We start from the raw sequence: 12,975 nt of genomic DNA on the forward strand, positions 1-12,975 counted from the left end.
GCAGCAAGAGAAACGGCGAGAGCTAAATCGTAAAACTTTGCTACTACACACGCGATGCTTGTATGACCAAAACTACTAACCGGTATACATAGATTCCGTTGATGTTGATGAGTCCTTTGACGAGACTCGCTTTGTAACTCCCACGCACGAATATACAAATCCCCTCGATAGATGAAACCTCCCCGTTTCGCTCGTAACATTAAATGCCATCTGAAACACAGAGAAAAATAAAATTCCACATTATTAGCATACCACATAATTCATATTCGTTTACTTTCGTGGTCTGTGTAAAATTGTGTTGGTTAACGAGCTGTGGAATACTCCGGTGAATAAAAGCGTAAACTTTTTTCAAAGATCCCCGTTCTCTATGCATATTATAGAATGAGCAATAATTGCAGGAAAAAATAAAGATTTAGTCTCTTCTTGAATTAAATTTCCCTCTCTCTTTTTCTCTCGTTTAAATTCTTCAGCATTCATTTTCACGCTGTTGTAGTGCCAATGTCATTATTCAACATCCTCTCCGTTTGCAGCCTCTATAAAATAAATTCGTAAGTGATATATCCTTTTTTACGCGTCACTTGTGCTCTAAGTTCATCCATAATCTTCTCACTTACGTCTCGAGCATTGTATTTACGAGGCGTAAAAGAGGGTTAGTTGAGAGACGAGAATGATACAAAGGTTCGCGATCCACATATATGTTTAACTCGTAAACCTAGCTACGGCATTTCACACTCAGCAGTCTTGGTGTAAAATATCTGTATAATATAGATTTTCTGCCACTTTATTTTCTTTATCTCAAGTTCGTTTACTCTTGATTACCGTCGCGCACAGAATTAATTGGTCAAGCTGCAATTTGTTACATTCAGATCACTATCATCAATTTAAATAAAGAGTATGTTTGACAGAACGCATATGAAGTATGTATATTTTTTTATGATAAAACGGCCATGTGGCGAACCTCATATTTATTCTGAAAAAGAAAGTTAACTTAACTCAATTTTTCAACTTGATGAAATTTCTTCAAATTTATATATTTCATTTAAATACATAAAGTACTCGAACTTTAGTTTAAGCATTTATATACTTAAGTAAATTACATAAATACTTGAACTGAAGAAATTTAATCAAGTTGAAACATTTAGTTAAGGATGTATTGGACATACAGTCCCTGCAAAGTAAATAAAATTTGGTAATTTGTTTAGTATTAACACTTCAAATAAACTATATACATATAATAGTTGTGTCAAGAAGATTAAATTTTTTTTAAATAAAACATTTTTATATAGTTTATTTATTCTATTTGATAATAAAAATTAAATAACTTTTTACAACATTAAGAAAATTTTCAATTTTTTGTGTAAGTATCTGAAGTATTCAAGATGATTTATACAAAGTTGACTGTCTGTTTATTTATTTTGTAAATAAATAAATAAATAAATTTTATTTATTTTACAAAACTGATTTTTCACAATGAAACTTTACATAATCCATATTTAAAATACTTAAATTTAAAAAATTCAGATTTCTTTTATTATTTTTTTTGCATTATTTCATTATTAATTATATTTTTGTTAGAGCATATGTCTAGTTCTTATTAAAATAATTTTTTATCCAGAAAAAAAATCGCTGCTAAATTTTTTCCACTACTTTCAAATGCAATATAAAACAATCTGTAGATTTTTCATAATTTTCTTAATGTTTTAAGAAATATCTTGCACATCTTTAAGCTAACAATTTGTCTTCTCAGTGCACGTAATGCGGAAAAATATGGCTTGAATGCGTCGTACGTCATAGACATAATATCGCATAATTGTAACCCAATAGCTTTCTCTCGCGAGCGAATGAATCTTGTGATGTCAAAGTGAACGCTATATTGTCCCAGCTGCACATTCAGTCACCCGAATAATCCTGATCGTTATCAAGGCCGTAACATTTACGCGGAGGCAGTTAGAGCAGGTTCGAAGCATTGACAATACCAGCGTTTTCGTACCGGTTAATCGAACGTGCGCCTATGTATGTATATCGAATAGCTTCACCCCTCATCCAGTATCAATGCCGGTATCGACCCGCGCCAGCGACAACGTTGACGTTCGGCTGGTCCGAACCGACTGTAATCGCAACGTGACTTAGCAATCTCACGTGTCTCCGAGCACATCGAGTCAGTTTGAAATCGCTCATGATCGATCGTACGTCCTGCTGGGAGATAGTCATGTCGCTGCAATACGCAGCTGCAACAACACGATCAATTCAATCTAAATAATATCAAAATAGTTGAAAAACTATATCGAAATAAATTCATAGTACTACGGTATCAGCGTTGGCTTTGTTTTTTAACATTGATACCAGTATGAAAAGTGGATTTTGGTATCCGAAACCACCTATTGATACAATAGATGTGAAGTATGTAATACTTTTATATTTTTTGCTGTAAACGAAAATGAATATCGCTACGCAAATATCACTTATGATTTTGCCAAGGGATTGAAGGATCAAAGTTTTGCGGTGAGTATTGTTAAAGCCAACCGCGAGCCTTCTATCTCGGATGGACATTCGCGTGAAATAAACTCTAACTCAACTGTGGTTGTAACGAAGTGGTAACGCGCGGCTACCGCCGCTCATATCGGCCGTTCGGTGGTTCACCGATAGACCGGATGAAACACGGGATTCCATGAATTATAAAATCGCTATTTACAGCGGAAGATAGAGCCCGGGGAGTGGTCGCGCGCGCGAATCGGGAACGCCGCGCCGGTGTAATATCGCATCCTGCCTCGCGGAAACGATAGCGGCGAAGGTTGATCGAAAATTATTGCGGCACACGCGCATTTCTTTCTCGCATCCGAACACAAGTTACAAGTTGCGTGAGATCGCGACCATGGGCTGTTCGTTACGGCCATAACGATGCGTCGTTGCGGTCCGCAATGGAATTGACGACACAGATTTCGTTTCCATTCCACGTTTATCAAGAGTATTAGACTCCAAAAAAAAAAGAGAGAATGTTGCGCGAATGAACGCGTTGCGTTTCATCGGTCAGATGTACGGGAATACAGGCAGCGTCGGTAAATTCTGGATTTATCAGTTCGTTGAGCGCTTAACGCAACGGCGACGACGTTACTACGCCCGTGGCATTATCCCTCGTACAGTGGCTTTTCTCTAAATTTATATGTCTGATAGGGAAAAACGAGTGGGAGGAAGAGGATAGCTCAACGAATTTTCGCTGTATCCAGCCATTCGATTAACTTTCACATGTTAATCTTTATTCTAGATGTTATTTTAGATGATTCGCCTGTGCGCTGGAACAATATTCATTTTGTTTTAACAGGAGTTACAATTATGAGATAATTTTGCTATGCCCTGAAAGTTTTACGATCTTTGCACGATAATTAACGAGCTAATAAATATTTATCTCGACTCGCACACACCACGCACTCCGATTTCCATATTATTTGAATCGGCATAATTTAATGATAGGCAAATAAGTAAATTTAAACAATAAATGAGACTATATTTCAAAATTATTTTCGTACGGACTTTCGACACTCGCTGCACGTGACTCTGCATTTTGCAGTAATTTAGCCAAATGTTTCGGAAATTGGACATTTGTACAATTCTTTAAATGAAATGGAAACGCATTGAACAGAAAACATTTATACCAAGCGATTTCACATGTGATGATCAAACGATTTTAGTACACTCATGGAGAAAATGCGCTATGCTTCTGAAACATGACAATAATTGATCATATTTTTCGTAACTATTCTCTCTCTATCTCTCTCACCCTTTCTCTTTCTCTCTCTATTGAGTAACAGATATGATTTTAATTGCATTCACTACTGTTAATTTGACTATAAAAAGCTATTAAATCCATATAAAACAAATAATTAGTATATAATTATAAGATGTTGAATATATTGATTTCCATGCATTTATTTACAAGTTACCGCGAACATTTTTGCGTGCGAATAAAATATTTATACCTCATTATCAAATTAACAAAATGCATAGCGTTATAAATTTATTAGTTGTAAGAATAATTAATTATATTTATATCGCGATGTGAAGAAATAAAAATATATAATTTTTTATCTCTAATAAATATATTTATATATGTATATATCTTTTTCGTAAAAATGCTTTGTAATAACAAGTGAATACAAAAACATGACACGAAAAAAAACGATTATAAGCGTCCGATCGATTCATTCTTCATATTTTCTATAATGTTCGCCCTAAGCACGAACACCCCCATGGAGCATAACTCCATTGTTAACGACAATGTAGTGGAAAGACCTTCGTCAATGGCTGAGAAAATTGCGTCCGTAGACTATTAGATTTTATCTCTGTAAGAAACTGCGGTCCATCTCGATGACTTATCGACCGTGGTAGCACATTTCATAAAAACTGAGATAACACTTTTTTTCAATCTTACTATTATCATATATCATATAAAAATTAAATAATCTTCATCATATCTTGCATTTTCTATTACATAAAGTAATTTAAGTTCTGCAAATATAAAGATGTTTCACAGAATAGTTATACTTGCTCCACGATTTTGATATTTTATTAAAATAATGTTACGTTTTGTATAAATAAAAAAGCTTAGAAAATTCTAATGGTTTACAATTCTATAGATAAAAGAAAAACATATATATATACATGTATCAACATTTTTTATTATATGAATACTTGTAGGTGACTATCTAAGACAGATTTTCACGTTACTTTAGAGAGAGTGAGAGAGTGCGCAACTTTCCCAAAATGATATCGTAATATGTCACACGTTCAGTCGGTGGTTTCCTCGACAATGTCAATATCATATTGTACGTCTATAAAAGCGGACGTGGACGAGATATTCGATATCGAGCTACGTGCCGATCGCGACACTTAATTACTTCAGATCGGAAACGGCGTGTCCCGGAGCAAGGCACAAATGAAACCGTGACCCAATCAACGAAAACCGCAGGCGATTTATGAGAAATTAATCCGACCATCGCGTACGGAATGGAAAGCGGAAATATTGGGAGCTCGCCTCGGCTTGGCTTTAAATAAATGAAACGTGAAGCACCTTCCCGCTATAAAAAGTTCGCGGCACGTTTCCCGTTGACGACGATGCGATTCGAAATAATATAATTAAACAAAGTCGCTATACTGCCGTTTGCGGACGTTAAATTGGACAATGCCTTTCAAACTCCGTCTCGCGCGTTTATTGACGAGCAAGAATATTCTGAATGATATAATTCTCTTACAACTGCGGGTTTGTACCGTCCCTGTTGAATACACCATCGTGCAACAAACGTGAGAGAGAATTCCGCGTTTCTCTCAGTATATTTCATATATTCGTTACGAATAATACGTAAGTTAAAAACAAGTGCGGCTGTAAAGTACACGATAACTTTATTAATTTAACGCGAAAAATGTCATAAGTTTATGATAGTTATATATACGCATTTGTAAACAGAAATGTGTAGAACGCAAACTGTTCTGGGGTTTATAAAAATACGTAACCTAAGGATATTAATTAAATAATATATAAAATAATTGTTCTATTCCTGTATGAAGAAGTTGCACATTAACATTTGCATTAACATTTACAAGTCTATATGAGCTAAAAATCTACATCATTGTATAAAATTTAAATAAATATATACAAGTAGCAAAGCAATTATCTGATATTGTATAGATAAAATGTATTTATCTAGATCTCGCATAAAATGGCAATTATCTAAATCTCGTGTATAAAGTGCATAGTCTAAAGTTTCTATTTTCCTTCGATTACTACACACGGCTATATACTTTACGCCCTTTACCCCACCAGAGTCTGTTACGGGCTGCGGGGAGATTTATATTTGCATTTAAAATCTGAGCGATGCGCCACATCTGTCAAACGATGCATATTGAAATTTTGCGTGTGGTAGCAACACAGAGAGGAAAAGAGAGAGAGAATGGTTTGCTGCTCGACCGCCTGTCCGCCGGCGCCTCTCCCAGCGTTGTTTCTCCAAAATTTAACCCCCTTTCGCCCCGTTGCTCCTACATCCCCGGGCCACGCCTACGTGCCTATCTCTGGCTCTGCAAAATTCGTATACGTTTGGACGACGATTCGTCGCCGCGGCTCTCTTCGTTGTTGGTAAGCTCGTCGAAAGAGAGAGAGAGAGAGAGAGAGAGAGAGAGAGAAGAGAGAGAGAAGGAGGGAAAAAGAGAGAGAAAGAGAGAGATGGAAGAGAAAGAGAGAGAAAGAACACTGACTACAAAAACAGCGCGAATCGTCGCTGGCAAATTTACCGTGCGTGTTTTATAGGCGCTATTTGCACACACAGCGGGACGCGGGAGGATTACAGTGCGAGGGTGGAAAAATGGGCGACGGGGTGACGGCAGTCACAGCGAAAACACGGGGACCAGCCGCTTGCGCACCCGTTATCGTATAATCTACGTGTATACGTAGATGTGTCGCGTACATAAACGGCCGATGGTGAACTCGGTCGTTGAGACAGAGCGATTGCATCACTCGCGAGACGCGAATCTGTATCGAATCTGTTTTTATTTCTTTTTTTTTCTTTTTTCCTTTTATTTTCCTTTTATTCTTCGATATAGTTGGCGTGAAAATCGCGTGGAATTTTTAATCAACTTGCGCGGAACGAAGATCGAGTCCAAAGAGATCGCCGAAAAAAATTGAATTCGTTCATTGATTGCGAATTGACGTGCGCGCTAACGTATCGGAGTACTTGCCGCGCGAATAAGCCCGCCCGCTCGATTCGCGCAACGCTGTAAGCCCATCTGAAATTGAAAGGATTTCCGCGCTACGGAGCCACGCTTCGTCGCATGCACGGAATTCGTAACACGCGGGAAAGCCCGTGTTTGTACACGATCTCGAGCGCTGGCGCCGAGAAAATTACGAATTCGGACATTACGTTGGCGCAACCCAAACTGTGGCGATATTCTCCGGAATGTAGATTTGATGCTATTTTAAGTAATCCGGGGAAATGGGTTTGACGTGGCTCTTCCGCTCGTTTCAACATTTTTGCGCGAATGATTAGACGCGTGGAGGAAAATAACACGTGATGCTGTTCTCATAATAAAACCTTTACGGTGCCTTTTGGAGAAACTTTTGACCATGTTCTAGTTCGCAATGACGACTTTATACGGTAACGTGCATACACATACACATAGAATGCAAATGCTCACCTTATGATGAGCTGGTGTACTCTGGACCATTGACCTCGCGACCTCAAAATCCTGAGCGTACCTATAAGCGACGGTTTGTGCGACGGAAAGATCTCCATTGCTTTGAAATAGTACCGGAGCGAGGGCAACCATTTGCCTGAAAGAGACAGAGCAAGTTTGCCGCGAGTGTAAATTTAGGGTTGCGATCATGCGAATTGCTTGGTAACGGGCAACTCCGACGAGATTGTTCTACTTTCGCCGACAAGTAGTGCTTCCCCTACTCGGGATTTGAAGGTCTTCCACCTGCTACTCTGAGCTTATTTCATTTAGCAACTCACCGTTCTTGTACAACCAGTAAGCATACTCGGCGAGAGCGTCTGGGTTTCGTGGCTGAAGGTGAATTACGTGCCTCAGGAGCTCGCCTGTTGCGGGACCGGTAGCGATTCTCGCTAGGACTCGAAACGCCGGCGCGTATGCAGGATCTAGTAGCACGCATTTTCTTAGCATCTCGATGCACTGTTCGGTTCGGTTTGTTCTTCTAAAAGCAAAATATTACGAATGTCAAGTATTTTATAACGCTTACGCGTTTAAACGCTGTGAAAAATGGCTTTTTATTAAAAGCAAGACCGCCGACACACGCTTTCGATATGCCTATAAATTCTTCTCTAATACCTATCAGTATCTAACCAATTTATTCTTGTAATTTCCCGTGTATTATAAAATGTTTCCTGTATACAATGAAACGAGTAATATCGTATTTAAACAGCGTCCATCACAATTTCTATTATTACCGTATTATAGATACATGAACGGTAATCAGAAGATTGCAATTAAACGTAATAAGCGTAAAGTTACGCAGTATAATTGGAAGATTGTCATTTATTATTCTTAACTAGTAACGAGCAATTCGATTCTAATTAGCGTCAATTATAAATTCCATACATGTCGTTCGAATAATATTATTTAATCACTCAATGCCGAGACCGTACGTCGGATACGTGTCTCACTAATCTCGTGTGGATATTTCTTTCTTTCTCGGACTGCTTTATTGTTCGATGAAAATGTTACATATTTCAAAGTAGGCTGATAGGCCGGTAAAGGTCCAAAGCGTGGAAAAGACCAACGGACAAGGTACCGCGGTAAATTTGGCATTCCCGTACAAATTGAACAGCAATTTCGCGAACGCGTCCAGTTGAATTATAGTCGTGCGCTTTCATGTAATCGACTTTACGCCCGACAAAAGACTCGGTAATTGTCAGAGAATGGCGAAGCCAATAATGCCGATCGACAATGCCGTTTTTACTGTTTACGCCCGTAGCTTTAGCGACGTTTTTTTACCAATATCGCTATATCGACGTTTTCATCTAAAAATATTAATCGATGAAAGAGTATTTATGTAGCTGCACATCCGTCTATACACAAAATGTACCTTAGATTAATGCAAAATGTTAAAAAAAAAGACTTAGTCCTTTATACATTTATTTTATTTATACTATACGCCAATATATCTGCTAATCTCTGATGGTGACGGCTCAACTTTTGATCGCGAGAAATGTTTTATGTGTCATACAATATGCAAACGTTTGGAAATAAAAAATAAAACTTTTGCAAAAATAAATACCCGCGCAATAAGGATATTATTTTAAAATGCATAATATGTATGCTCATATTATTTGTATTAGTCTTTTGTGCTTAATTTTTTTTCTTTTCTAATTGGTATTCATGACGGATCGCGCCAGAGGAAAAATAATTGGAAATCATTGTTTTGTACATCACATTAACAATATTTGAGAAACAAGAATAAAGAAATAATGAAACTCTAAATATTTTCAAGAGTAACAGCAAGTTTTTATATATTTTTCTGCATTAATAGCATGAATAACATGAATACTGCATTCGTAATAATAACGCGCATCTCTGTAATCAAAACGGAAACAGAAACAAAGGCGTGTGCCTCACGGTCTACGCGTACATACAGTCACCCTATCTCAAAGAGAGTCACCTTATTATAGTGCACATCGTGTGCGCACCGATTTCTCATGCGTAACACGTGTTTATATATACCATATTCCACATATTTGAAATGTTGTACATATAATTCATTCATTGTACAAATACGTTAATGTATACATTATATATAATCAATTATATAACATACAAATATGTTACATAATTATAACTAACACGAACTAAACCAAAACATATTGTTTCTCTTGTTAACAACAAATTACACTACTATACGTATATAAGATTAGCATTAATACTACTGCATTAAATAGTTGACACTTATGACTGATTATTGAATTAAATGAAATATTATAGAGCACATGGTGTCTGTCAAAAATTTGTTTTTTTTTTGTTTATCCTATGTAGAACGTTTTTAAAATAAAAGGAAAAGAATTTTGAAACACGAAAACAATTTTTATTTTTACGATTTCTATTGTTCCCGTTGCAGAGGTGAAAAATAAAGACATTATAAATAGAATACATATAAATGTATATCAAGGCAAATGAGAAACCAAAAACTTTTAATTAGTCGTTGTATAAATGTTTCGTCGAATATGTGCAGATTTCAAATAAAATTCTTCAACAAAAAGAAAAAGAGAAATAAATGAGATTGCTTGTTTTCATGATTTACACACAATAAATGGAAAATTGTTGCATGCACGCATCGACTAGCCGCGTGTGTCCCATTTCGGTCCTTAATTAAATTTTAATTTATCAAGTAGGAAGACGTTAATTAAACTTTAATTTTAACCATGCCGTCGGAATTACAGCCCATGCTAAATTTACCGGCGGAAACGCGGCTCGCGCTGGATCGATAACCCGTTGATATAACGACGAACTAGGAGATGGGGAGATACTTTATTATATAGGAGCGTACCAATGGTTCCTAATAATTAATAGATGACAATACAATTCAATTAATTATACTGGTAGCTAAATCAATTGATTAATTATATTCGTAATCGATAATTTATGACGTTGTATGATGCGTCTTTCTCAGAGAAAAGGTGTTTAATCATTCACTGACCTGTACAGTCGTCCGAGGTTATAATGAGCATTTACGTGACCAGGTTGAGCATTAATAGCTGCTAGAAAGTGGTATTCAGCTTGATCATCTATCGTGAGGGTTCCAAGGTTATTATGTGCACTGGCGTAACCTGGCCAAAGCCTGGAACAAAACAAAATTATTCTTTTATAATATTTAATGTTTTATTAATTATATTTTTACATTATGTTATTAATTTTTATATAGTATCACGTAATCTGAAAAAAAATAATTATCTGTACTTCTTCAAAATAATTTTATTTCAAAAGTCTAACAAATACGTTCTCAACTTACTTCATTAAATCATATGTAACAATATTATAATAATTATAATAATTATTATAATTATATTATTTCATAATTTTTATAATATGAAAATTTTTTTCCGGCTGCCATATAACCCAGTGTGAAATTACTTAAATGAATCATAGATCGCGAACAATTGGAGAATCAAGAGAAAAGAATGGTAGAAGAGAAGTCGGTTCCAAAAAAAAAAAAAAAAAAAAAAAACAGATTGCGAAAGAAAACAAAAGGATAAATTGAACAGACCACGCGACGGAGGCTCTACAAGCAAGATAATGGATCGGAATTACCCCTGGCCGAATCCATTAGCCTTTGATGGCGTTCGTCATTCTAACGGAATAGTATTTCCGGCTACGAAACGTCACCGAATGCATTTTTAAAACGTTTGCTAGAAATACTATCCGGATTATTAGCATTCTCGTTTAATAAATACAATCACATATTAGAGACCTCGTTTAAAAGATACACTAAATAGATGGGTACACTTAGTGGAAATCTGATTAATTTGTAAAATAAATAATATTATGATAAATTTAAATGAAGTTATTTTTAGCTCTTTCAATTATCTGAAATTGGATAAAAAATTAAAACATTATATCTGCAGAGAAGTACCGTAGCTCATTTAAATATAATTCTTGCTCTCAGATTCGTTTCCAATATTTGTCGTTAGAACATATAGCTTTGAAATATTCTCATATATAAACATATGTCGCGATCGAATAGTACTCTTGTAAGATACTCTAACAGTGAGACATTAAATAAAATTGGTCGAATCGGTTGGAGAAAACTAGAAATTGGATGTATTACATATTGCGCGACTTTGGCTCAACGTCAAGATGTAGCTGTATCGGAAAATATTAGAAGAGGAAGATATCTACCAAGCAGGATCCACGGTTGGATGTTTCGTAGCGGTATAACGGCCCGGCAGGGGTTACTTCCGAGAGCTCAGTAAGGGACCGTCAAGGGCGAAGAAAAATACGGAGATAGGATTCGTGTAAGAGTTACACAGCGGAATGAGAAAAGCGGATAAAAGTCCAGGAGAAAATCCAACGCCAGTCCGATAACACGAAGAAAAAAAGATAATCCAGTCAATGTGTTACACACACATACACACACACACACACACACACACACACACACATATCTTTGACAGAAGTCTATTTTCATACGTGCATTCGGATAACGACGATGTAATTGTTCTTGGCAAAATGACGCTTCAAAGAATTTTTTTTTAAGATACGTTCATCGAGAAATTGTGTTAAACATCATTTTACCACTTTTCGAAATTCCTCCATCGAAATGCAACGTCGACGCTCACGATGAAATGGAAATTTTTCGTCGCGAGCTACGACGTGATCTTGGTTATAGGTAGTTATCAAATTCTTCGGAATTCCTTTCGCCGTCTTAAGATGCAGACACGCCTTGTACCTTGGCTTCACTGCCTTCGGGAAAGAGGATTGCGTAGAAGGTATGCGTTGCTTCCGTCGAGGATAAGTCACAATCCGTGAAAATACTAAGAGTGTGTCTGGGGAGTGAGAATACAAGGCAATGGAGGAGACGACGAGAAAGTCTATCCGAGTAGTAGGGAGCTTGCGTGCCTTTCTCCAAGAAAATTCGGTCGAGGATCGCGATGGATTCAGAAGTTGCTAGAACTCGACGTGGCTCGGGGAAAAGCATTGTCCTGTCGAATACGACGAGAATTCTTTCGTGAAGAATTGACGGAAGTTGCCGTTTAGCCAAAGTGAACAACCCGTGAGAAGCGTCGGTGCGTGAAGTCTAACTTGTTTGAAAGACGATTTAATAGGATCAATTAGGGAATGAAAAGAGCGAAGTATCCGTGACGAAGAAAACGTGCCCGAAGAGATGATCTGCATGTCCTTCGAGCGCAAGTCCCGAATGATCGCGGTTGAGAAGAGAACCGCAGTCATTATTCTACCGCGAAACTCCTGTTCACGCTCGATAACTTTCTTTTAAATTTCAAATCTTGCAAAAATATCTCCATTTTCTCTCGACTTAATTTCCTATTTTCCAGTTGAAATATACCGTGTAGAATTTTTCTGTGTTTCTATGAATAATTCGATAACAGTTTCCTGCAAAATCAGCTAGAAAATTTACATCTCCATTTACTTTATATCGCTAATTACATGTCAGTTTTATTATTTTAATGACATTGTCCGACACGGAGTTTAGACCACGAATCGGACGAATTATTCACGTAGATTTTTTATCGCCGAAAACAATTTTGCAAATGAAATTGCTCTATCACGTCACCTTTTTAGCTATTTAAGCTCAAAAGTAATAAAAAATGCCATATACGACACTTTTGAGTTCAATTTTCGAAAAAGTATGACATAAAAGAACAATTTCACTTACGGATTCGTTTTCAAACATTGACAAAACAGCTATAAAAAATCACCGGAATGTAGTTCCGTGATCTAAAAAAAAAAGTTTAAATTTATCGG

General features: G+C 36.6%; 1 protein-coding gene across 3 annotated transcripts in view; it reads right to left on the reverse strand.

The window, feature by feature from the left end:
• The window catches only part of LOC105200781 (protein O-mannosyl-transferase TMTC1), a 128,121-nt gene that overhangs the window by 4,619 nt on the left and 110,527 nt on the right, over positions 1 to 12,975 (reverse strand). For 2 of the 3 annotated variants that reach the window (XM_011168500.3, XM_039446380.1), the window contains 4 exons: positions 10,193 to 10,333; positions 7,497 to 7,696; positions 7,180 to 7,315; positions 81 to 210 (listed from right to left, as the gene is read on the reverse strand). In XM_011168500.3, coding sequence (XP_011166802.1) covers positions 81 to 210; positions 7,180 to 7,315; positions 7,497 to 7,696; positions 10,193 to 10,333 — 607 coding nt within the window. Of the gene's footprint in view, positions 1 to 80; positions 211 to 7,179; positions 7,316 to 7,496; positions 7,697 to 10,192; positions 10,334 to 12,975 lie in introns of those variants that run through there. The other variant, XM_026130058.2, reaches the window with a different exon arrangement.

The sequence above is a fragment of the Solenopsis invicta genome, chromosome 2 (genome assembly GCF_016802725.1).
Source record: "Solenopsis invicta isolate M01_SB chromosome 2, UNIL_Sinv_3.0, whole genome shotgun sequence".
NCBI lineage: Eukaryota > Metazoa > Arthropoda > Insecta > Hymenoptera > Formicidae > Solenopsis > Solenopsis invicta.